The sequence below is a fragment of the Panthera pardus genome, unplaced genomic scaffold (assembly GCF_024362965.1).
Source record: "Panthera pardus isolate Hobbes unplaced genomic scaffold, ASM2436296v1 HiC_scaffold_27, whole genome shotgun sequence".
Classification (NCBI taxonomy): domain Eukaryota; kingdom Metazoa; phylum Chordata; class Mammalia; order Carnivora; family Felidae; genus Panthera; species Panthera pardus.
Genome location: NW_026526843.1, coordinates 84,650,934 through 84,677,033, shown reverse-complemented (window position 1 = coordinate 84,677,033; position 26,100 = coordinate 84,650,934). Strand labels below are relative to the sequence as shown.

The 26,100-nt window shown below is 49.9% G+C and overlaps 1 protein-coding gene and 1 long non-coding RNA gene across 5 annotated transcripts; one reads left to right on the top strand and one right to left on the bottom strand.

Moving 5' to 3' along the window:
- The first annotated feature begins 1,413 nt into the window (after positions 1 to 1,413).
- Positions 1,414 to 25,618, top strand: CHST7 (carbohydrate sulfotransferase 7). 4 transcript variants are annotated; one of them, XM_019417597.2, is made up of 2 exons: positions 1,414 to 3,126; positions 13,583 to 14,872. In XM_019417597.2, the coding sequence occupies exon 1, from the start codon at positions 1,634 to 1,636 to the stop codon at positions 3,092 to 3,094; it is 1,461 nt and encodes a 486-aa protein (XP_019273142.1). In that variant the 5' UTR covers positions 1,414 to 1,633; the 3' UTR covers positions 3,095 to 3,126; positions 13,583 to 14,872. The 4 variants fall into 4 exon arrangements, with proteins under 4 accessions (XP_019273142.1, XP_019273143.1, XP_019273139.1 ...); XM_019417598.2 differs by lacking the exon at positions 13,583 to 14,872 and adding an exon at positions 10,623 to 11,516; XM_019417594.2 differs by lacking the exon at positions 13,583 to 14,872 and adding an exon at positions 10,618 to 11,516.
- On the bottom strand, positions 12,216 to 17,815 carry LOC109248176 (uncharacterized). The gene is made up of 2 exons (XR_002071945.2): positions 17,490 to 17,815; positions 12,216 to 12,579 (listed from the first exon to the last, which is right to left on the bottom strand). It is a non-coding gene; the product is annotated as an uncharacterized LOC109248176 (long non-coding RNA).
- Positions 25,619 to 26,100: the final 482 nt, after the last annotated feature.

Genomic DNA, 26,100 nt, shown 5'->3' with positions numbered 1-26,100 from the left:
GACCACTTCAGGTTGACTATTATGACTTATCTGCCCTGTGGGGAAACTTCTTGCAACAGTGTTTGCAGGCACAGAGAAAGCCCAAGGCAGGGTTTAAACGGGGCGGGGTGGGGGTGGGGAGCTGTTGCCAAATGAGTAATGAAAAGCCAGAAGGTCAGGGAGTTTAGGTTATTGGCAGAAGCGTTATTAAAACAATGGTCTGGGGTCTCTTTGCCGAATACGAAAAACTGAGACCAAAGTGGACGCAGTGGTCAATGAGGCTGGGGAACAGAGAGGATTTGAACGAATGGCTAGGGAGAGGCAAAGTGTGGGCAGACAGCAGGATGCTTCAGCTAACGATTTCAGAGGTGGAATAGTTTCTGTGATGAAAAAGACCAGAGATCTCTGGCGATGTTCTTACTTTTCCAATTGGAACACCTTCCTCAGGTGGAGGTGAGCAGATTTGCTTTCTATCTTCCATTAACCTTACAACAGCTTCCTCCAAGGGGTGTTCACTATCCTGCTGAAACAGAGCAAAATTATCCTTTTTAGTTCTCTTTTAGATTTCAGGAACTTCAATCTGCTTCTCGGACTTCCTGTCACGTTTTCATCCATCCTTGAGTACATATCCCTGCTTATGGGTCCTTTTAAACACTGATCTCCCCAGACAGTCCACCATCCTACCACTCTAGTTCTGTAAATGTCTTTCGCTCACGTGTCAGAACGGGCTAGGTTATGCAGCGGTAACAGGTGCCCACCCCCCCCCCCCCCCAATCTCACAAGATGAGGACGTACGGGGGTGCTAAAAATCATCTGCATTTTACAAATGAGAAAAACTGATCTTTGGTGTCTGAAAAGGTGCATAGCCCTCAGCGGGCAAAACCCTAAGGAACACAACACTTCACAAAGGCTCCTCCTGACCAATTAATTGCGCTAGGTGAATACGCAGCCTCCGATTCCTCCGGTCCACCATGCAGCGTGCAATTGCGTATCTTTATCTTAGCGGAGAAGTGTTCCCATCCAGAACTCAGGAACACCCACCCCGGGGGCCGACGGGGACGCTGGATGTGGACAGTGACCAGGAGCCCCGCTCTAAATAGTGTGGGGCGAGTCTGCCTACGACAGAGACGACCAGGCGGGGGACATAAAACAAGAGTCGGTGGAGTTCTCCGGGTGGGGTCCACGTCCCGTCACTGGGTACATTCTGTACACACGAGCCCCTCCCTTGCCTGAAGTCGATTCCTGAAGACTTGACTTCACTACGGAGGAGTTGGGGAAAGGTGGGGTCTGGCTCGGTGCGCCCCAACCACCGTCCCCACCCCGCAGCAACCCCGCCCAGATCTGGCAGAGCCCTGGGCGATCCCGGGCGGGTGAGGAGGCGGGGAGAAGCTGCGAGGTCGAAGGCGGGGCGGGCGGCTGCCAAACCAGCCAATAGGCGGCTCTCCAGCGGCTGAGCCGAGAGAGGGCAGGGGCGCCGACACCAGCACCATCGCCTCCCAAGTTTCCCCTTGTGGATGCAGGGCGCGGGTGGCTCCGCTCCTCCCGGCGCAGAGGGCCCCGAAGAGGCCGGAGGAGCGGGCTCGGGACGGGATTTGTGAGGAAGGGGAGAGGACGGGCGCCCCACCCGCTCGCAGGGTGGGGGGCTCGGTGAACGATGAAGGGCCGGCGGCGGCGGCGCCGGGAGTACTGCAAGTTTGCGCTGCTGTTGGTGCTCTACACGCTGGTGCTGCTGCTCGTCCCCTCCGTACTGGACGGCGGCCGCGACGGCGACAAGGGCGCGGGGCACTGCCCGGGCCTGCAGCACAGCCTGGGAGTGTGGAGCTTGGAGGCGGCGGCGGCGGACGAGCGCGAGCAGGGCGCCGAGGGGCGGCCGGCTGCCTCGGGGGGCGCGGGCCCGTCCCCCCCGTCCCCGGGCAACCTCAGCGGCGATGTCGCGGAGGCGGTGTCTCGCGAGAAGCAGCACATCTACGTGCATGCCACCTGGCGCACCGGCTCGTCGTTCTTGGGCGAGCTCTTTAACCAGCACCCGGACGTTTTCTACTTGTACGAGCCCATGTGGCATCTATGGCAGGCGCTGTATCCGGGCGACGCCGAGAGCCTGCAGGGCGCGCTGCGCGACATGCTGCGCTCCCTCTTCCGCTGCGACTTCTCGGTGCTGCGGCTGTATTCGCCGCCCGGGGACCCCGCCGCGCGCGCCCCGGGCGCGGCCAATCTCACCACGGCCGCCCTCTTCCGCTGGCGGACCAACAAGGTCATCTGCTCGCCGCCGCTTTGCCCCGGCGCGCCCCGTGCCCGCGCCGAGGTCGGCCTCGTCGAAGATGCCGCCTGCGAGCGCAGCTGCCCGCCCGTGGCTCTACGCGCCCTGGAGGCCGAGTGCCGCAAGTATCCGGTGGTGGTCATCAAGGACGTGCGCCTCCTCGACCTGGGTGTGCTGGTGCCTCTGTTGCGTGACCCCGGCCTCAACCTGAAGGTGGTGCAGCTTTTCCGTGATCCACGGGCCGTGCACAACTCGCGCCTCAAGTCCAGGCAGGGGCTGCTGCGCGAGAGCATCCAGGTGCTGCGCACCCGCCAGCGGGGCGACCGCTTCCACCGCGTGCTGCTGGCGCACGGCGTGGGCGCTCGGCCCGGGGGCCAGTCCCGCGCCCTGCCCGCCGCACCGCGCGCCGACTTCTTCCTGACCGGCGCGCTCGAGGTCATCTGCGAAGCCTGGCTGCGCGATCTCTTGTTCGCGCGCGGAGCGCCCGCCTGGCTGCGGCGCCGCTACCTGAGGCTGCGCTACGAGGACCTGGTGCGGCAGCCGCGCACCCAGCTGCGCCGCCTGCTGCGCTTCTCCGGGCTGCGCGCGCTCGCCGCCCTCGAAGCCTTCGCGCTCAACATGACGCGGGGCGCGGCCTACGGCGCAGACAGACCCTTCCACCTGTCGGCGCGCGACGCCCGCGAGGCCGTGCACGCCTGGAGGGAGCGCCTGAGCCGAGAGCAGGTGCGCCAGGTGGAGGCGGCCTGCGCTCCAGCCATGCGTCTGCTGGCCTATCCTCGCAGCGGAGAGGACGACGACCTGGAGCCGCCTGTGGATGAGGAGAAGCCGCTGGAGACCGAGGCCGACGGCGCCACGTAGCCCCCCGTCGTGCGCCCCCGGGACGGATCCGGGTAAGGTTCGGGCTAGGGAAGGGCCTCTGGGGAGCTCAGACCAGCCTGCGGGGGGTGGGGGGGGGGAAGTGGGGGTGGGTGCCATCCCAGATCTCACCGTGTCTGAATAGATTCGAGCGGGTGGGAAAGCGCTGCTGGTAGAATTTGGAAGAGTCTCGGGATCTCCAGCTTAGCCACTTGCCCCCTCCGAGGAGGGCCCTGCGACGAGAGGGAGGGGGTTAAGTTTGGCTGAGGCGGAACATAGGTCCCCTCTATGAAGTAGGAGGTAAGGTCGGTCACCTGTTGAGCATGGGGCGAGGAGAGGGAGGGGGAAGAGAGGGAGAGGAGGGAAGAGGTCTGAAGAGAGCAAAGATTTGAAACAGTCATAATGGAACTTGAGACTGGAAATTGACATGAAAAGTATCGGATTTCGGGGACTATTTGAAGCTGTTTTGTTGTTGTTGTTGTTGTTTTTAACCTTGACACCGCTCTGTCCTGTGGGGAAACTTGGCAACACGGAGAAAGCCCAAAGCGGGGTTTGGTGCACAGTTAATGGGCTCCTCTCCTCCCTACCCCTAATCTGTTTCATACTTATTCTGTCTCTCTCTCATGCTCAGCTCCAGGGCTTTCCTTCTAAGTTACCAAGCATACAGGTGCACAAAGGCCTCTCTTGAAACGGTTTTTGCACGTGTGTGTGTCTCAGGGTCTGATATGGTCGCAGAGAATGGACTCTGCTTTCTTCTGGCTCCTGTAGCATTTTCCTTCCCCCCGCCCCCCAAAGGCTGGCGTTTGCAGGATATTTGACCACATCCCATTCACATCAGGTCACAAAAGCTGCCTGGTCAGCTTCCTCTAGTGCCCACAAGACCTTAGCGCCGGGCTTCCCGCATTCTGCCGCATCCCTTTGAGAGATGGAACCTTTAGAGGGACAGTAGCACCTTTGGCTGTGAAAAGACAGCCCCCACCCTAGATTTTTTGTTCTTTCTCTATAAAGCATGTGTCGTAAGACGCTAAGATGGGCCATAAATGACCTCAAAATGTGTTCAGTGTCCGTACATGGTTGGGCTGAGGGAAGAGTTTGTTCTGCATGATGCTGACCTTAGGGGTCTAGTTAGTGGCATGGGAACGTGTTTCCCCAAACTGAGTGCAACTCTGTGCCTTGGGAGGGTGCAGCCTTCTGCGCTGTGCAGTCCGGAGGAGGAGGAAAAGCCAAGCCTCGAGGGCGGAAGTGACTTAAGTTTCCATTCATTATTTTATGGTGTAATTCAGTATTCCCCTGGGATGAAGCTCTGAGGACAAAGTGGAAGATGTTAATAAAGATGGATTTTGTTGTTCTTTAATAGACCAGGGTTGCAGAGCGAGTTTGCTCCCAGCAATCAAGTGGTTTTCTGGGTCAGTTTCTGTAATTGCTAGGAAGTCTGTGTTCTTTCCTGATTTCCAGAGCAGAGGAAGGTAAGGCACAGTGTGACTTGTCACGTCTTAACAAAAACATCCTTTCATCTGCTAATCCTGTTTTTGCAGATGTAAGTAATGAACCAGCCCCTCACCCTCTCTCTCAGGCCTGAGGGAAGAAAGCCTCTCCAGGACGAATTCTGCAGCATTTTATGACTTTAAGAAAGGGGGGGGGGGGGTGCCTGGGTGGCTCAGTCTTTTAAGTGATTGCTCAGGTTATGATCGCACAGTTTGTGGGTTCGAGCCCCACATTGGGCTCTGTGCTGACAGCTCAGGGCCTGCTTGGGATTCTCTTTCTCTCTCTTGCTTTCTCTCCCTGTCCCTTCCTGGCTCACATGCTCTCTTTCTCTCTCTCTCAAAATAAATAAACTTTAAAAAAGAACTATCTTCCAGAAACCTTTATGGTTTTCATTTTTACTATCAGTTATTCAGCTCTGGCTGGGCCAAGGTAAGAAAGAGAACAGAGAGGAGGACAGAGTGTATAATCTTCATCCTCTAGGAAGTTAGAATCCGTGTTGGTAACAGTGATTATGGAGCAGACGCTGGTGCTGCTGTTTGGAAGGCCAACGAGGCTCCCTTTGCAGGGACATTTGGGAGCAAGCTTTAGGCTCTTCCGCACGTTAGTGACTGAGCCCTTCTTCCCATACTTCTGCTGAAATTTTCGGCCGCTACCATGTCACCCCCAACGAAACAGTGGATTTGTTAAAATGCATGTATTCCTGGTTCCTAGAAAGGTAACGTCGCTGGCCAGGACTTTCCAAAAACCTGTCAGGCCCTGCTCTAGGGAAGGGGATGGATCCTCACATGCCATGCATCGAGCTAAGCATTGTGCACGTGCCATTACTTTGGTCTGTCATCAGTTTTTTTTTTTTTTTTAACGTTTATTTATTTTTGAGACAGAGAGAGACAGAGCATGAACAGGGGAGGGTCAGGGAGAGGGAGACACAGAATCTGAAACAGGCTCCAGGCTCTGAGCTGTCAGCACAGAGCCCGACGTGGGGCTCGAACTCACGGACCGTGAGATCATGACCTGAGCCGAAGTCGGCCGCTTAACCGACTGAGCCACCCAGGCGCCCCTATCATCAGTTTTAAAGATGACAAATCCAGGACTCAGAGAAGCCAGGTGACCTGCCCAAAGTCACACCAGGGCTGGGGAGGGTGGGGTAACCTTGGTGTTAGACCCCAGAGCTCAGAATCTCTCCTTCTCTGGGCCCCTTGGCTTCCCCTGGCGGTACCTTTGGCACCCCGGCCAGGCTGGAGTGGGAGACACAATTAGCTTTATTGTTAGTGAGTTCCAGCCACTGGACAAATCCATAAAACGTCCCCGGGCTGCCCACGGCACCTATTCACCTTCCCCCTGGCTGTCCTTCACATGGGACATCATCGCGTGCCCTGTGACCCGACCAAGAACCAAGGGGGGTTTGCTCCTTGCTGAGTCGCAAACACACCGGGTGGAGTTGTTGCACAAGGGAAACTTTATTTGCATCAAGTAAGGAGAGCACGGGAATAACTTCCAAAGCCATGACTCCCCAAGGGTCAGGACGAATATTTAGATGGGGGAGCCTGGTTTGGGGGGGGGGGCAGGTGTCGCCGTGCACGGCTTCGCATGCGCCTTAAGGAAACATGCGTATCCATGCCCTGTATGTTATGTCAATGAGGCTTATGCTCCTCCTTGGGCGGAGACTTTATATTACAATGAGGTACTGATAGTTGTAGGTCATTTTAGAGGTCGCTCCGGGGTCCACAGGTGCTAGTGGGGAGGGTTTAGGCTCAAACTGGTCAGGGTGGTTTTGGTTCCCATTTGCCTAAGAGAGAAGCTGGAAAGAAGAGTTTAAGGGAAAATGTGGAACAAAGGTCAGTGAGTACATGCAGGTGGCAGTAAAAGTCAGGCATTGGGGTCTAGCTGGTGACACCCCTAAGCTCAGCAGTGAAGGGGGAAGGGTGCTCCGCGTCAGTTCACCCGAGTACCTTCTGGATGGTCCATTCCGGACAGCCAGGATCTGGCAGGGAGGGAGGGAGTGCACTTTTTTTCCAGGCTGGGTGGGGACCAGAGCGCCATCAACCCGAGTCCCCAAGGACTATTCCATCTTTTCCACCTTCTTGGCTTTCACTTACCAGCTTATCCTCCCAAGGATAAGGCTACAAGATCATAGCCTCGGCAACGAGCATCACTTCCTCACACAAGGACGCCGCAGCGTTGTTAAAATGCAGGAAGGAAGCTGGTTAGCGGGTAAGGAAGGGGTGGAGGAGTTTTCCCTCGCCTGTCTCTCCTTCAATCTGGTTATAAAACCTTCCCAGAACCCCCACCCCCAGCCGACTTCCTTTGACCTCTCACTGGCTAGCACTTGGTCACGTGACCGGCACTAGCCCATTAATTGGGGAAAAGGAGGGGGCTCCTTGTGATCGGCTTAGACCCGAGATTCTCAGCCCCCCCCCCCCCCCCGAACAGTACATTCACCTGAGGAGCTTGATTGATTGGTTGATTTTCAAATGCTAGTACCTGAACTCCACTCCTAGATATTCTGATTTTACGGGTGTGGGGTGGGGTCCAGGCACTGGAATGTTTTATTTACTTATTTTTTTAATGTTTATTTATAGTTGAGACAGAAAGACACAGATCGCGAGTTCGGGAGGGGCAGAGAGAGGGGGAGACACAGAATCTGAAGCAGGCTCCAGGCTCCGAGCCCGCAGCACGGAGCCCAATGCGGGGTTCAAACTCACAAACCATGAGATCGCAACTTGAGGCAAAGTCAGATGCCCAACCGACTGAGCCACCCAGGGGCCCCGAGGCACTGGGGTGTTTTAAAAGCTCCCCAGGGGATTGTACTGTGCGGCCAAAGTTGAGAACCACGGTGGGACCTGGACTGGTCATGGGTCATCGCCCAGGCGGTGCTCTTGCCCCTGGAACAAGATCCAGATAGGGACTGAAGGGCTGTTGATGAGCAGAGAACTGTGGGCCACAGCAATTTAAGTAAAGGCACTTGGAGCTCTGAGGTTCCAAGAAGCTGGAGGGTGTTAATATGGAAAGGGAAAAACATCTTCAATTATTCATGGCCCCGTTTATCACTCTCTCCCATTCCTTCGAATGCTTTGTTGTCTCTAGCTTCTTAATAATCCATCATTGTGCCCGCGATCCGGTGCTATTCCAAACAGACCCATGTGCTATCCTGTCCTTTTCAGCGTGTCTCCCTTTGATTTCTGCCCTTGGGAAGCCCCAAGATGTCATTCCTGTAGGCATTTAAGCGGCCTTTGGTCTTAGGGTGCCTGGGTGGCTCAGTCAGTTAAGCGTCCAACTCTTGGTTTTGGCTGGGGTCATGATCTCACCGTTCCGAGTTCGAGTCCTCATTGGGCTGCCAGCGTGGAGCCTGCTTGGGATTCTCTCTCTCCCTCTCTCTCTACCCCTTCCCATGCACACACACTCTCTCTCTCTCTCTCTCAAAATAAATTAAAAAAAAGACACCCTGGTCTTTGTTCTTGACAAGATATAGATGGGCCCTTTGAATGAATTTAGAAAAGGAGGTAAGTGCGCTGTAAACTAATAACCCAGCGATCAGAAAGCTTTCTAAGGACACTATCCAGACAGAAAAAGAAATGACCAGCCACCACCAAATCCCCAACAAAGCATTTTTTTAAATATTTTTTTTTTTTTTTTGAGAGAGAGGGAGATGGAGAGAGAGAGCACACGCTAGGGAGGGGAAGACAGGAAGTCAGAGCATCCGAAGCAGGCTCCTGCACCGGTAGCAGAGAGCCCAGTGTGGGGCTCCAACTCAAGAACGATGAGATCATGACCCCGGCCCACGTTGGATGCGTAACCAACTGAGCCACCCAGGCACTGAAAGGTGAAACAGGTTTTTAAAACCCGTCCACATCCAAATCCTTAATGTCCCCTTGTGAGGTTAGTGCTGCCTCTGATCAAGACATTCTCCGAGCTCCCCTGTGGGTGGGGCTGCCTTCCCAAGCAGGACCCCCTCAGTTGATGGTGGATTTGGTGTTTAGGAAAAATCCAGACTCAGTCAAGTGTGGCAGGTGAGGCAGGGGAGGAGGCTGCTTCTGCGAAGTGAGGTGTGGCCATAAGGTAGTAACCAAGTCATTTCTTGGCACATATGAAAATCCGTTTTTGTGTTAAGGTGCAGGAACCCAGGATTTTGAGCCTGGCCCTTCTGGTTACCTCTTTTTTTTAAATGTTTATTTATTTTTGTGAGAGAGAGTCGGCGGGGGGGGGGGGGGGGATGGCAGAGGATCCAAAGTGGGCAGAGAGCTGATGCGGGGCTTCAACTCACAAACCGTGAGATCATGACCTCAGCCAAAACCGAGAATCAGATGCTTAACCGATTGAGCCACCCAGGCACCCCTCTCGTGGTTACTTCTTTTTTTAAAAAAAAATTTTAATGTTTATTTTTGAGACAGAGAGAGAGAGAGAGAGGCAGAGAGGGAGGGAGACAGAATCTGAAGCAGGCTCCAGGCTCTGAGCTGTCAGCACAGAACCTGACACGGGGTTCAAACTCACAAACCGTGAGATCATGACCTGAGCCGAAGTCGGACGATTAATCTACTGAGCCACCCAGGAGCTCCGTGGTTACTTCTTGACTGACCTTGGGCAAGTCCCTAAACCTTTTTTGGCTTTAGTGTTCTTACCAGTAAGAAGAGGAGGTCAAGAGGATTTTCAGGGCTTCTTGGAGCTGAGGGGAGGCGACATTTATTGCGTGCCTAGTTTGTGCACTGTTACATGCTTAATGCGTGTTGTCTGAGTGTGTCTTCACCTCAGCCTTATGAAGTACACAGTATCCCCATTTTTGGATGGTGAAACCAGCTCAGAGAGGTTGGGTAATTGTCAAGGATAACACAGCCGGAGGATTGCAATCAGGTGCTCTCTATCTTGAAACTAGCATCTAAAATTATTTTACAAATAACATAAGCACACGGTGGAGAAAGAGCTTAAAACTTAAAATAACCCGCCAGTCTTACTTCCCAGAAGCAACCACATGTGTTTCCTAGAAGACAGACATGTCTTGGGGTATCTGTCTAGAAACGTTTTATGTGAAATCAAACATAGTTAGCCTTTGCGGTCTAGTTCAGTCTTCTTATTTTTATTTACTTAAAACATTTCTAATTGAGTGGGGCGCCTGGGTGGCTCAGTCGGTTGAGCGGCCGACTTCGGCTCAGGTCACGATCTCGCGGTCCGTGAGTTCGAGCCCTGCGTCGGGCTCTGTGCTGACAGCTCAGAGCCTGGAGCCTGCTTCGGATTCTGTGTCTCCGTCTCTCTCTGACCCTCCCCCGTTCATGCTCTGTCTCTTTCTGTCTCAAAAATAAATAAACGTTAAAAAAAAAAAATTAAAAAAAATAATTAAAAAAAAACATTTCTAATTGAGAGATAATTGACATAGGACATCATGTTAGTTTCAGGTGAACGACTACTGATTCAATATTTGCGTACATCGTGAAGCGATCACAGTCTAGTTAACGTCTGCCTCCGCTTGTAGTTAATTTGTTTTCTTCTGATGAGAGCTTTTAAGATCTACTCTCTTACCAACTTTCAAGTGTACCATACTGCATGTCCACGACTTACTTATTTTATACCTGGAAGTTTGTGCGTTTTGACCCCTTTCGCCCATTTCGCCCGCCTGGCTCTGGAAAGTACCAACCTGCTCTCTCTCTGAGTGTGTTTGTTTTTGGATTCCCCACATAAGTAAGATCATACAGTATTTGTCTTTTTTCCATCTGACTTATTTCATAAGCATGATGTTCTCAAGGGCCATCCATATTCTCGCAAATGACGAGATTCCCTTGCGGTTTGTGGCTGAATAATCCTCCATCGTGTATATCTAAGCCGTAGTTTCTTTATGCATTCCTCTATTGTAAATAATGCCACAGTGAACACGGAGGTGCAGGTATCTTTTTGAGTCAGTGTTTTTGTTTGCTCTGGAGAAATACCCAGAAGTAGACTTCCCCGATCATGTGGCGGTTGTGGGTTTACCTTTTTCAAGGAACTGCCATACTGGTTTCCGTAGTGGCTGCACCAATTTCCATGCTATCGTGCATTTTTGCTTCCATCTGCTTAAGTCCAGAAACATGACGGCTCTGATGAGAGTAATCAAGAACGTGACTCTGAAGAAGAGGGTGGAGAGAAGTCACAAGTTCCAGATTCTAAATCGCTATTTTGGGCAAGTCCTCGAAGTCCGGCGCTGGACAGAACACCCCCGGGGAATTCGTCGGCTGCTGTACATTCTCTCTCCGCCAGCCCGTGGCCACCAGCCGAGGGCACGGATGTCACCTGTGTTTTGGAGAGTCTCAGTAGTGACTGCATTTAATAAATATGAGGGCGGGGCCCCTGGGTGGCTCAGTCAGTTAAGTGTCTGACTTCGGCTTAAGTCTTGATCCCGTGGTTCGTGGGTTCGAGCTCCACGTCCGGCTCTGTGCGGACAGCTCGGAGCCTGGAGCCTGCTTCGGATTCTGTGTCTCCCTCTCTCTCTGCCCCTCCCACACTCACATGCACACTCGCTCACTCTCTCTCAAAAAATAAACATTTAAAAAGTTTTCAAAAATAAATACAAAGCCATATTTTTCTTTCCATAAGCTATTTAGGGACATTTTTAGGAACTCTTTCAGTATCTCTGTGCTGGTGAAAAGACGGGAGGGGAGGTTGCTTTTCATTCTGAAAGCTGGATTTTTAAAAAATGTTGACTGTTTCAAGACTAAAATTGTATATGCTTTCAGGAATTTGAAAGTCTGAGAATACCGGCTGCTGATGGTTGCCATTATGTTCTTACAAAATTATTTTCTGTTTTTCTGTGGAGTGTTCCAGCAGCTAGCAGTGTCATAACGTACTGCTGACTTCATGCACTTATCCTTTAGAGGATCAGTAACGTTTAGGGAAAGATTTATGGGCGTAAGCAAGAAACTTAGTACCAGCTCGCTGTAATAAGTTTTTACCTATTCAGATTAAACGTCATGATTCTTTAGCTTTTGTTTAGGGGTTTTTTCTGATGATCTTTTACGAAGAATCTTTTCTAAGGCACTGTTCTCTTACCTTTTTTGTGCCAGTGTTTCAGAAAATCGTGAACTGGATTCCTCTGCTTCCACTAATCCAGTGACAAAATCTAATGTGTGAGGTAGGATACAAAGGGTACAGGAATCGGGGCACCTGGATGGCTCAGGTCATGATCTCACGGTTTGGTTCACGAGATCCAGCCCGTCACTGGGCTCGTGCTGTCAGCGTGGAGCCCGCTTTGGATGCGCTGTCCCCACCTCTGTCTCTGCCCGTCCCCTGCGTGCACGCTCTCTCTCTCAAAAATAAATTAAAAACTAATAAAGTTTACAGAACTAAAATAATGAAACTTGGTAAAACATTATAGGAGTGTACTTTAACATATTTCATTAGTTCCCAGTCCCAACGTGACATTGCTACGTTTTTTCATGTTTATTTATTTAGGGAGACAGAGAGAGGCAGAGAAAGAGAGAGAGAGAGAATCCCAAGCAGGCTCTGTGCTGTCAGCGCAGAACCTGACGCAGGGCTCGATCTCGTGAACTGTGAGATCGTGACCTGAGCTGAAATCAAGAGTTGGGACGCTTAACTGACTCAGCCACCCAGGCGCCCCTCATTGCTACATTTGTAATCGTGCGTGTTAAGTATGTGTCTAAGAAAAACGCTACAGTTAGGATGGCTTTACAGGTGACCTTGCATAGCAAAGGGTGCACACTTTTTACATTTTGAGAGGTAAAGTTCTTTGAAGTTGCTCTAGTGTTCACTCCCAGCATTTCTGGGAGTGTCTGTTTCCCAGACTTTCAACAACGTGGATTTTCCCTAATTTTTTCATCTTGGCTAGTGTGATGGGTGGAAAAACGCTTCCCCCCAGAGCCCGGGCTCTCTCTGATCCCACAGCGCCTCTCAGACCGTAAATAATTGCCTACATGTCCGGTTGTGGTGACCAGGATGCCCCGACGAAATCACCTTCTTAGCCTCCTGGACTCCACATGTATTTGACAGGTGTCGTTCCCGTGATCCCTTCTGAAGGACTGGGTACACTGTGAAATCAAAATGATCATCTTTATATAAAACCAGGCAGACACGTGACCGCCGGCTTAGGACTGGCCTTGTGGTGGTGTTGCAGTGGGTTCTACCTATTGACTTTGAACTTCCACTATTTCGGGATGCTATCACTGGGGGGATTTGGCTGATTTTAAATAAGGTTTAACCCGTTATGCACGGTCTCGGTGCTCCTGAGAGCCCTCTTTGTTGTCTGGGGCAGCGGGAGGGCACAAATGCCCCTTTGCAGTTGTTGAGGAAGGATTCAGAGGGTTTTCAAAGAGGTTTTTTTCAGTCTGGGCAGAGATTTTCTTCCCATGAATACAAATGTCATATAAATAGTCCGAGCGATGCTTTTAAAAAACATTTATAAGCAGCTGGCTTAAAATTCCTCAGTATGCCTTTTCTCAGGCTGCTGGCAGCATGAACAGCCCGGAGAAGACCAGAAACTGAAAAACGCACAACTGGTCTTTTATGGGTCTGAGTTCCAGCTGAACAAAGTGACTTAGAAATGAACCTCTCTCCAGGCACCTGGGTGGCTCAGTCGGTTAAGTATCTGGCTTTCAATTTTGGCTCAGGCCATTGTCTTGTGGTTTGTGAGTTCGAGCCCTGCGTGGAGCGTGCTTAGGATTCTCTCTCCCTCTCTCCCTGCCCCTTCCCCACTCTCTCTAAATAAACTTTAAAAAAAAATTTTTTTTAATGTTTTATTTATTTCTGAGATAGAGAGAGACAGAGCATGAGTGGGGGAGGGGCAGAGAGAGAGAGGGAGACACAGAATCCGAAGCAGGCTCCAGGCTCCGAGCTGTCCGCACAGAACCTGATGCGGGGCTCGAACTCACAAACCGTGAGATCGTGACCTGAGCCGAAGTCGGATGCCCAACCGACTGAGCCACCCAGGCGCCCCTAAATAAACATTTTTTTAAAGTAAAGAGAAAAGAAATGAACTTCTCTCTTTTTCTTTCTCTCTCTCTCTCTCTCTCTCCCTCCCTCTCTCTCTCTCAGAGGTCTCCTGGCTCGTCATTCTCTTGCTTTGTAGTGGAACTGAAGGAATTGGCTCTGTTGAGAGAAACATTTCTGCCTAGGTGCGGTATAGAGTAAGAACAGTAAGGACTAAGAAATAGCCCTGGCCCAAGTTCAAGAACATGGGGAAGTGGAGAACCCTTTGGGAGCCGAACAGGAAGCAGTTTCAATTGGAGAAAAGTTGCAGAGCTCAGGGATGTCTTCATGAGAATTGGAACCCTTCAGCTTTGCTCCCTGCCTACCCCCCCCCTCCGCCCCTGGCCCCGCAGGCACCACGCCAGCATCCGGGTGTGACAGCTTCTGCAGCTGCCCTCGTTCACATTAAAGACCGTCGTGCTGGATGCTGATAGTGGATATTTCTCAGTGAGGGGGTTAAGGGGCTGTGAAGGGCGACCACCACGTCTGACTTCAAGGATGACCGCGTTCAGAGTGAACAGACTGCCCTCCCCTGAAATCAACATGAGTAGCAAGGAGCTTTGCTGTAGGGCGACATTCTGGAAACAGCCACTGAGGCAGACGTGTGTTTGTGCGTGCAATGGAAGCCCTTTCTATTAAGCCTTTCTTTCGGACAGCAGTGCTAAAAGGAGCCCCAGAAGGCACCGGGCGAGCCATGAGGACGCAGGGCAGTCCCTGGGCCCTGCTGGCCAGATGCCTCAAATCCGGCCGGAAATGAGATTGTCTAGAAGGCCAGCTTGGAGAGATTCACATGGTGTGATTAATGTCATTTGGTCGTGGCAACCAGCAGGCCAGAAGCAGAGGAACCAGCCTACCTGAAAAGTCAGAAACGGAACATGACAGAAACGTTTGTTAAGGTGTAGGGAGCAGGTAGGGGCTCAGGACCGTGAGTTCTTTTGTAAAGGTGGTAAACTGAGGGAAGTCGGGAGCAGGTGCCAGCGTGAACTTGGGAGGAGGCCAACTGAAGCAGTTTTTACATACCAGACAGATCAGGTGAGCTGCAGGGAGAAAGACCCCAGAGCTTTTGAGGTCACTCTCCCCATGGCTGAGACCAGACTTTACGAGAAAGGACTCGTCACCGTTTCAGAGAGATCATGGGAACAGTAAGCCAAAACTACTAAAATCAAGAGTGTTTTAAAAATAGGACTTCCTTTCAGACAGCCTAGAGCTGGCATATGTTAAATGTACGGATTTTAGAAGCATGATGAAAGTAGATGGCCCTTTCTTGCTCTAATGAAGGATATCACCAACATGGATGTAATAAAGGAAAATAATACATTTTTTCAGGTTCTGCAAACAATAAAAAAGGTTACCCTTTGTTGTCTTTCTGTGCCCTGTCCCCCCCACTCACCCACCCCACCCCCAGCTAGGGATGGCAAAGGGGACTATCTCGCTAAAAAGGAGGTGGTTGGCTGAAAAAAACCCCACACAAGCACACTCTCCCAAAGATAACAGCATTCCCAGCACTACTGAATTCCTTTTACATTTCTTTTCTTTTTATTTCCCAACAAAGGGAAAGAGAAATAGTTTTGAACTCAGGAGAAATTCACATCCTGCTCCTAAATATGGCAATTTCCGGCAGTCCTACGGGCCCAGGGGAAGAGTGGTTTCCCCACGCCAACACCCTGTGCCAACGTGAACCTGCTCTTGGCCATGGGGCCATTTTATCCCCCACTGAACTCTGGACAGGGCTAGATCCGGGTAGAGCTGACACGGTGCCTCACTCTACAGGAAGAGATGGGCACGGACGCCGTATACTGGCTAGACATCCTAACCTGTGAACCCTAAAGTTGATCGGGGGGGGGCACCCCGGGGGGGGGGCACCCCAGGGACCCCCTCCCCCACCTGCAGCTAACTCCACGGACCAGTAGCCCCTGTGGGAGCCAAAGGGCTGCCTGAATGACAGATCCAAGCTCCCTCACTTCCTAGCCACACTAACCCAAGCCGCCCCCCACTTGGTAGATGACAAACATGTGCAGGTGGGCGATCAAATCTATGTTCTAAGATCCTGACTCAGTTCCTTTACTTGAGTCGGGAACAACTTTACTCACAAAAGCAATTATGTATGCCAATTAAAACTAGACCTCGGAGCAGCTCAATGAAAGGAAAAAACAAAAGCCAACTTAGGCAGACTTAGCGGTTTCCAAGTTTTATAAATACTGGTTTGGAGCACATTTTATTCATTTTGTTCTCAAGCGAGCTCAGAAACTTGGGACATTTTTCGCTGGGGGTGGGCATAATAAAACTAGAAACATGCCATTATTTGATCCCGTTCTATTGGGGAAGTATAATGGCCATTTAATTTGGGCTCCGGCTGACCCTGGAGCTTGACCAAATGACTCGCATGGGTTGAGGTTTTCCTTGGAATTCTGGAGTGGAGAGGTGAGTCCTTTTCTCGCACCGTGAGCAGGGAGGGGGGCGGGGGGGCAGTTCAGCTCCTGGACAGCTGCCAGCAAGTGGCTTCTCCCCTAGTTTCTCCCCCTACTCCCTAGGCACGCGTTTTTGTTTTTTTTTTAATTTATCAATTTATTTTTTATTTACAAAAATTTTTTGGGGGGCGCCTGGGTGGCTCAGTCAGTTAAGTGTCTGATTTCGGCTCAGGTCATGATCTCATGGTCTGTGAGTTCGAGCCCCGCGTCGGGCTCTGTGCTGACAGCTCAGAGCCTTGGAGCCTGTTTCAGATTCTGTGTCTCCTGCTCTCTGCCCCTTCCCCGCTTGTGCTCTGTCTGTCTCAAAAATAAACATTAAAAAAATTAAAAATAAATAAAAATAGAAAATAAAAATTTTTAACATTTGTTTATTTTTGAGAGACAGAGCACGAGCGGGGGAGGGGCAGAGAGAGAGGGAGACACAGAATCGGAAGCAGGCTCCAGGCTCCGAGCTGTCAGCACAGAGCCCAGTGCCGGACTTGAACTCACTGAAGGGTGAGATCATGACCTGAGCCCAAGTCCAATGCTTAACCCACTGCCCCACCCAGGCACCCCTGTGGGTTTTTTTTTTTTTTTTAATTCAGTCCCTGTTTTCAATTTAAGTGAGAGTTGCTTCAAGGATTAAATCCCACTAGTGCAAATATAGTGGCAACACCCCTCCCCCCTCCGCCCTGCCACTTGATTTGTCAGACGGAAAGTCTGGAAATAATTTATAACGTTTATGCTATTTAAGTACATTTCTAGCTATTTGGGGGGTGCGGTTGTATTAGCAAACTAAATGTTTCCTATTACATTTCTCTTTAGAGTCACAGTGAGGGAGTGCTTGCCCTTTGACATTTCTGGGGTTTCAAGTATTATTTTAACATCATCCCCAAGCATCTTCCTTAAAAAAAAAAAAAAAAAAAATCTTAATGGCCCTATTGTCGTAAACACTGTCAGTCATTTCCGTTTTCCTTAGCGCCGCATTTCACCCATTGGGGGTTAAAACAGGAGGGTTAAGAAAACTTAAAAACGGGTTGACAGATAATGTCAGGAACGCCGTCCACAGAGGGTGAGGCCGGGCTGGGAAGGTGGGAGAAGACCCCACGAGCACCCGTGGCCGCTGAAAAGGAGCCTAACGCCCGTCCTCAGCCCATCTGCCCTGGAGGGGATCCAGGAGGAAGGCTGTTACAATGGGCTGGAAAGTAATTCACCCGTGATAGCGGGGCCCTGCTGAATACCCGGAAATCTCAGCCCCACCCCCCCCCCAGCCCAAGCACCACGTCGTCGCACCGACTCATAGCATCTGGGAAGCAGCTTTCGGGGTGATCAAGCCGGGGTGCCTCACCTGGCACAACTGTGTGGGCCGGGACACGTGCGTACCTCCGGAGGTGAAACGAAGAAAAACTTGGAAAAGGGCCGGGGGGTGGGGGGGGGGGAGGGGGCGGCGATCTACAAATGCAGTGGGAGGGGGAAGTGAGCTGTCCCGTGCCCCTGGGGGGGGGGGGGGGTAGGGGGGGCCGTACCTGACTCCAGCCGGGCCAGGAAGGCCACCGAGAGCGGCAGGGCTGCAAGTTCATTTGGTGTGGCCGTTCTGTCGTCAAACTTGAAAGCCAGCAGGAAGTTGATTTTCCCCCCTGCCCCATGCCAGCTTCGAAGGTTGGCCGATGTGTGATTAAAATGCTAAGCGCGTGCCTCCCTGAGTTATTCTACCGGAGGGCAGGGAGCCTGGGCCAAGCCAACTGCACGCAATCGCAATCGCAGTGAGGCTCCGTTCCCTTTGATGGCACTGAGGCTAGCCAACCAGCTGCGTTTAGGGCCCGGCTGCTCATTTAAATAATCAGGGAAACTGCCGCACCTGAGGGAAAATACACGCAACTCTTGGGAGTATGACTTTGAATCTGTAAGTAAACAATCGTTTCTTTAAATACATTTTTAAGTTTATTTATTTCTTTTAAGACAGGGAGAAGAAGAGTGCGCGCAAGCGGGGGAGGGCCAGAGAGAGGGGACAGAGGATCTGAAGTGCTGACCGCAGAGTCCCATGGGGGGACTCAAACGCATCAACCCCCACGACCTGAGCTGAAGTCGGATGCTTAAACCAACTGAGCCACCCAGGCGCCCCAACAATCCTTTTCCTAAAAGCGCAAGGTGGAGGCGCCTGAGTGGCTCAGTCAAGCCTGACTTCGGTTCAGGTCATGATCTCTCAGTTTGTGGGTTTGAGCCCCAGGTAGGGCTCTGTCCTGAGAACTCAGCCTGGATCCTGCTTCGAATTCGGTGTCTCCTTCTCTCTGCCCCTCCCCCACTCGCAGTCTGTCTCTCAAAAATGTTTAAAACATTTTTAAACAAGTAAAAGTGCAAGCAAATTTGTGAATTGAGCATGAAGGAAAGACTTCACACTTCAAGGCCACATTTTCTTAAAACAACCCTTTTCCACATGCTTCACAAAACAGTAATGTACTGAAATCTCTATAATTCTGGAAATTAGTTGCACTAACTTTTTCAAATTATCTCTTTTCAGGGCCCCTTGGTGGCTCAGTCAGTTAAGCGTCCAACTCTTGGTTTCAGCTCAGGTCATGATCTCATGGTTTTGCCGGTTCGAGTCCCACATCCGGCTCTGCACTGTTAAGTGCGGAGCCTGCTTCGATTCTCTCCCCCTCTCTCTGCCCCTCTCCCACATGTGCTGTCTCTCTGAAATTAAATAAATAAATAAATAAATAAATAAATAAATAAAATCATCTCCTTCCTGTTATCATACAGAGTAGGTCTTTTTTTAAATTGAAGTCTTAGGTTCCAGTATTAAGAGTCGACACGTATATACATTACAAAGTGATCTCCATAAGTATAGTCACCATCTGTCACCATGCAGCGTTATTACAAAATATTATTGACTACGTTCCCTATGCTGTCCTTTGCATGCCTGTGACTTAGTTATTTTATCACTGGAAATTCAGTGTCCTTAGTCCCCTTCACCTATGTCACCGATTCCCCCACCCCACCCCCTTTCCTCTGGTAACCACCTGTTTGGTCTCAATATGAATGTGTTTTGTTTGTACCTTTACTTTTTTAGATTACACAGTATTTGTCTTTCTCTGACTTATCTCACTTAGCAATAATACCCTTTAGGTCCATCCATGTTGTCACGTATGGCAAGATCTCATTTCTTCTGGTTAATATTCCATTGTGTGTGTATGTTTGTGTGTGTATCTATATATACACACATACACGCACAAAAAAATACACACACACACACACATACACAACATATCTTAAAAAAATTTTTTTTTTAATCTAGGGGCGCCTGGGTGGCTCAGTCGGTTGAGCGTCCGACTTCGGCTCAGGTCGTGATCTCATCGTTCGTGAGTTCAAGCCCCGCGTTGGGCTCTGTGCTGACAGCTCAGAGCCTGGAGCCTGCTTCGGATTCCGTGTCTCCCTCTCTCTCTGCCCCTCCCCTGTTCATGCTCTGTCTCTGTCTCAAAAATAAATAAATATTTTTAAAAAGTTAAAAAAATTTTTTAATGTTTATTTATTTTTGAGAGAAAGGGGATGGAAGGGCACAGAGAGGGAGACAGGATCCCACGCTACAACAGAGAGCCCGATGCAGGGCTCAAACTCACAAACCTTGAGATCGTGACCTGAGCCGAAGTCAGACATTTAACCGACTGAGCCACCCAGGAACCCCAAGATTTATCTAATTTTTAATCTTTTCATAGAACCAGCTTTGTTTCATGGATTTTCTCTAATGTTTTTCTGTTTTCGGTTTTACTGATTTCTTGTATTTATTTTCATCTTGTTTTTTGAGGTGGGTGTTGATCATCCACCTGAGACCTTACATCATTTCTAGTAAGCATCTAATACTATAAATTTCCTTCTCAGCACTACATTGTCTGTGTCTCACACATTTTGATATGTTGTGTATTCATTTTAATTCAATATATTGGTGTTGTTTAATATTCCACAGATTATTTACAAGTGTGTTCTTTAATTTCCAAGGGTCTAGAAAATTTCTTGCTCTTTTTCTACTATAGATTCTTAGTTTGATTCATCATTAGAGAACACACTCTGTATTATCATTTCAATTCTGTGAAATTTGTTCAGGTTTGTCTTATGAACCAGGATATGGTCTAGGTGGTGAATGTTCCCTGCGTGCTCAAAAAGAATGTGTTTCTATTGTTATTAGGTGGAATGTTGCATAAATGTCAATTCAGTCTTGCTTGGTTGATGGTATTATTTCGTTCCTCTATATCATTGTTGATTTTCTGTCTAGTGAATTGTATCACTTGTTAGAGAGAGAGGTACTGACGTGTCCCACTATAGATGTGAGCATGTCAATTTCTCCTTTCTGTTCTTTCAGGTTTTGCTTTTTAAAAATTGAAGTTCTGTCGTTTGCTGCATATATACACATTTAGGATTGCTATCTTGTTGGTGGGTTCAACCTTTTACCATTACATACTGTCCTTTGCTGTCCCTGGTAATTTTCTTTGCTCCAAGGTTTATTTTACCAGATATTACTATAACCATTCTTCCTTTTTTCTGATTTTTAAAAATTGAGATGGAATTCACATACCACAGAGTTCACCCTTGAAAGTGTTCGATTCAATGGCTTTCAGCACATTCGGAAGGCTGTACATTGATCACCACTATCGAATTCCTGTTTGTCTGATTATTATTTAAAAGTAGCAATTTATTGGGGCACCTGGGTGGCTCAGTCAGTTGAGCGTCCGACTCTTGGTTTCAGCTCAGGTCAGGATCTCACGGTTTCGTGAGTTCGAGCCCCACATCGGGCTCCAAGCAGAGCCCGCTTGGGATTCTCAGTCTCCCTCTCGCTCTGCCCCTCCCCCGCCTGCGCTGTGTCTCTCTCTCTCTCTCTCTCTCTCTCTCAAACTTCAAACAAAATTTATTTTAAAAGTAGCAATTTATCAACCAAGTCATCAGTTTTCACACAATTTCAATAACTGTAGCAATTTCCTCGAACCACCTGTAGAAATTCCGAAATGATGGCATTGTTGTTTCAAAGCACTTGTTCTTTACTTGACCTGAACGATCCCCCACTTTTAGCACCGCTGCAACCTGAAAACCTGTAAGCTGCTTGGTGACCTTGGACTTGGCTATGGCAGCAGCTCACTAGACCCCTCTGTGGCAAGTGTCTGGGTCTCGCACCACCGATTCCCCTTTCAATTAATGTTTGTATGGCTTAATGCTTTTCATTCTTTGACTTTTCGACCTACCTATAAGGTATTTGAAGTGAATTTCTTGTAGACAGCATATAGTTGGGTCATGTTTTTAAAACCATTCTACTGGTCTCTTTTTGGTTTTGTTTTTGTTCTTTTTGAGAGAGAGAGCAAGAGCACACACACTGGAGAATTGGGGAGGGGCAGAGGGAGAGGGACAGAGAGAGTCTTAGGCTCCACACCCAGCTTGGAGCCTGACTCAGGGCTAGATCTCACAACCGTGAGATCACGACCCGAGCCAAAATCAAGAGTTGGATACTTAACCGACAGAGCCACCCAGGCGCCGCAGCTCATCTCTTTTTGTGTATCTGTGAACTTAGACCACTGATACTTAATGTTATTATTGATATTATAGGGCTTCAATTTGCCATTTATAAAACTTGATTAGTGTTTGTTCCCTGTTTTTTGTTCCCATTTCCCTTTTTGTGCCTTCCTGTTAGTTACTTGAATATTTAAAAAAAAATTCATCTTCGGGGCGCCTGGGTGGCTCAGTCAGTTGAGCGTTTGACTTCAGCTCAGGTCATGAACTCACGGTTCATGATTTTGAGCCCCGCGTCGGGCTCTGCGCTGACAGCTCGGGGCCTGGAGCCTGCTTCGGATTCTGTGTCTCCCCCTCTCTCTGACCCTCCCCTGTTCATGCTCTGTCTCTCTCTGTCTCAAAAATAAATAAACGTTAAAAAATTTTTTAAAAAAATTCATCTTATTTGCAGGGTTTTTTTTTTAAGTTTATTTATTTTTGAGAGAGAAAGAGTACAAGCCGGGGAGGGGCAGACAGAGGGGGAGACACAGAATCTGAAGCAGGCTCCAGGCTCCGGGCTCCGGGCTGTCGCCACAGAGCCCGACAGGGGGCTCGAACCCACGAGCTGTGAGATCATGACCTGAGCCGAAGTCGGACGCTCAACCGAATGAGCCACCCAGGTGCCCCTGCAGTGTTTTTTTTAATGTCTGTGTTGAGAGACAGAGTGCGTGTGTGAGCAAGCACGAGTCGGGGAGGGGCAGAGAGAGAGGGAGAGAATCCTATGCAGGCTCTGAGCTGTCAGCACAGAGTCCAACTTGGTCACAAACTGTGAGATCGTGACCTGAGCCAAAATCGAGAGTCAGACATTTAATCGACTGAGCCACCCAGGTGCCCCCCATCTAGTAGGCTTTTACAATTTTGGTTATTGTACTTGACAGCTCTAAACTTTCCATTTGGTTCTTTTTTTAAAAATATTTTCCTGCCAAGAATTTCTATTTTTAAATTTGTATCAAGCGTGTTCCTGATGGCTAACTGAAGCATAGTTATGAGAGTGGCTTAACATCATTTGCAGATAATTCCAGAGTCTGTGTTGGTTCAGTGTTGGCACCTGTCACTCACCTTTTCTCATTCAAGTTGAAATTTCCCTGGTTCTTGGCTCGATAAGTGATTTTTTTAATGTTTACTTGTTTTTTTTTTTTTTTAATTTTTTTTTTCAACGTTTTTTATTTATTTTTGGGACAGAGAGAGACAGAGCATGAACGGGGGAGAGGCAGAGAGAGAGGGAGATACAGAATCGGAAACAGGCTCCAGGCTCCGAGCCATCAGCCCAGAGCCTGACGCGGGGCTCGAACTCACAGACCGCGAGATCGTGACCTGGCTGAAGTCGGACGCTTAACCGACTGCGCCACCCAGGCGCCCCTGTTTACTTGTTTTTGAGAGAGAGGGGGAGGAGAGAGAGAGAGAGAAAGAGCATGAGTGGGGGAGGGGCATACAGAGAGGGGGGAACAGAGGATCCCAAGTGGGCTCTGACCTGGGGTTCGAACCCACAAACCATGAGATCATGACCTGAGCCGAAGTTGGACACTTAAGTGACTGAGCCACCCAGGCACCCCTGCAGTGTATTTTTTTCCCTCATGTTTATTTATTTTGAGAGAGCAAGCGAGCAAGTGTGAGCAGGGGGGAGGCAGAGAGAGAGGGAGAGAGAATCCCAAGCAGGCTCCAAGTTGTCAGCACAGAGCCTAAGTGGGGGCTCAAACCCATGAGCCATGAGATCATGACCTGAGCCGAAGGTGGACGCTTAACTCAGCCACCCAGGCGCCCGGACAAGTGGTTTTTTGGTTTTTTTTTGTTTGTTTTGTTTTTAATTTTTTTTTTCAACGTTTTTTATTTATTTTTGGGACAGAGAGAGACAGAGCATGAACGGGGGAGGGGCAGACAGAGAGGGAGACACAGAATCGGAAACAGGCTCCAGGCTCTGAGCCATCAGCCCAGAGCCCGACGCGGGGCTCGAACTCACGGACCGCGAGATCGTGACCTGGCTGAAGTCGGACGCTTAACCGACTGCGCCACCCAGGCGCCCCAAGTGGTTTTTAAATTGTATCCTATTTGGGATACATTTGAAACTCTGAATTTTATTTACATCTATTTTAGCAGGTCTCCGCGGACACTGCTGGGGGAGGAAGGGGTGCACCACCTGGTTCCTGGCAGGTGGGGGTGGTAATCTAGAAGTCCTAGCTTCCCCTGGGCCTCTGCTGACAGGAGGGGGGATTGTGTGTGTGTGTGTGTGTGTGTGTGTGTGAGTGACCATTTACGTTTCCGGCCTGCTGGCATCTTCAGTGTCTATTCCGGGACACAGGGGAAACAGAAAGGCAACCCAGGGAACTCATGGCTCCGTCGTCCCTTATTGTCTGTGGTCGCTCCACCTTCTTTCCCCCACCGTTTAGAGTTTTATCTCTGTCTTACATATCATGTGCGGGGATTGTAGTTAAACTTTGTACAAGGAATAAGGAGAAGGGCATTTACTCTGGCTTATCTGGAACTAGCGCTAACCCTTCTGGAATTTTTTTTTTTTATATATTTATTGATTTTTTGAGAGAGAGAATCCCGAGCAGGCTGTGAGCGGTCCACGCACAGCCTGACTCGGGGCTTGAACTCACAAATCCGTGAGATCATGACCTGAGCCAAAACCAAAGAGTCAGACGCTGAACCGACTGAGCCAACCAGGCGCCCCGAAATTACCTTGTCCGTGTGAATCTTTACGACACACGTTTCATCATCTTGAAGACGCTTCTTTCCCCAGGCTCGGCGTCACTAATCCTCTTGAGCCGATGGCCAGTTTCAGCACGTTGAAACATAATGTCAAATCTGGCACATGGCCAGGGCAAGGGGAAGGATCACAAGGGAGCAAGAAACTGGTGGCAGGACTAGCGCAGGGTATTGTAAGGAGACAAAGAGTAAAGTTCAGATGCCGCAAAGTAGGAAGCTGGACTTGTTGCCTACAGACAGCCCCCGTTTCAGGGAACAGCCGACTCTTGTTGGCATGATTTATCATGCACGTGTGAAGGATGGAGGGTGCCGTGGTCAGTGCCTGAAGGTACTGCTCTGATCCCAGGCCTTCCCCCGCTCTACGCAGCTGGTCTCAGAAAGTTCTCTTCTCGGGGCGCCTGGGTGGCTCAGTCGGTTGAAGGTCCGACTTCGGCTCAGGTCACGATCTCACCGCATCGGGCTCTGTGCTGACAGCTCGGAGCCTGGAGCCTGCTTCAGATTCCCTGTCTCCCTTTCTCTCTGCCCCTACCCCGCTTGTGCTCTCTCTGTCTCAAAAATAAACATTAAAGAAAAAAAAAAAAGAACGTTCTCTTCCCAACAGGTGCCCCCTCCAGCAGTTGCAGAAAGCGCAGTCATGCGGACGGGGGTGCCCATCGTTCTCCTATCTTAATCCTCACCAAACACCTCTTGGGCCACATTTTCTCCTGGCCTGTCCTCACAAAGCAGAAATGACAGTTACTGCCTCGGTGTGGATTCCCAGCACTGGATGATGCAGCTTCCATACGGAAGGTCACAGGCTTCATGTTTAAGAGGCCTTTACGCCGTCAGGGTTCAACAGGCTTTTCTGTCTGTGGATTTCTGTGTCCTGAAGTTCAAACGTCCTTTGTTCCTTCCCTTCCAGGTCAGTCACCATGAACCGGGGCGCTCAGCATGTTGCCCCAGCACCGGAGAAGCCACACTGTGGAGGCGGTGTCTCACGCTGTCACAGGCTGCGACTTGGCTTGGTACCCACGGCTGTGCAATTCTGCAGCGCGGGGATATCGTGAGCTCTTAGATAATGACCGATGCGTTGGTTGCAACGCAGTTTTCAGTAAGGAAGTGACCGCACAATGTGGATAATTATGCCCATAAAATAGGAAGAGCTTGAGTTCCCAGCCCGAACCTGCCTCTCCTGGAGCCGTTGCAACAGCGCGTTGTCGGGACAAAGAAGAGACGCGATTTGGTTTAAAGTGGACTCATTCGGCTTTTCTTCAAATAGCCCCCCCCCTTACACCTGCCCCCAAACCAATTTTTGAAAAGTAATTTCTCTCCCTGGGGTGGGAGAACCCTACGGACCCGAAACAAGATTTTGCTTTCAAGTTTTTCTGTCTGGTGTTTTTGTTTTTGTGCTATTAAATGACCCCGGGGTCGTTGTTAACAACAAGATTTGTTTTGTTTTGTTTTGCTAGGATGCAGATTTCATGATGAAGTTCAGTTGCGTGGTTGGGGGGGGTAGGGTGGGAGGGAGAAGCTAGTCTACATACAAAGGAATATGAAGGAAACTATATTGAGTTCAAGAGCCTTAGCAGTTATCCAACACTCAAAGCCTGTTAACAACTGTTGTAGGCCAGAAGTTACAACACAGACCAGATTTAAAGTGTTTCTCTTAATCCTAAGGCACATTTCAAAAAAATCTCCGAAATCTGTTGCTGTGATTAAAAAAAAAATTTTTTTTAGTGTTTATTTTTGAGCGAGAAAGAGACAGAGCTTGAGTGGGGGAGGGGCAGAGGAAGAGGGAGACACAGAATCCCAAGCAGGCTCCAGGCCCCGAGCTGTCAGCACAGAACCCGACGTGGGGCTTGAGCCCACGAACCATGAGACCATGACCTGAGCCAAAGTCAGAAGGCTCAACCGACTGAGCCACCC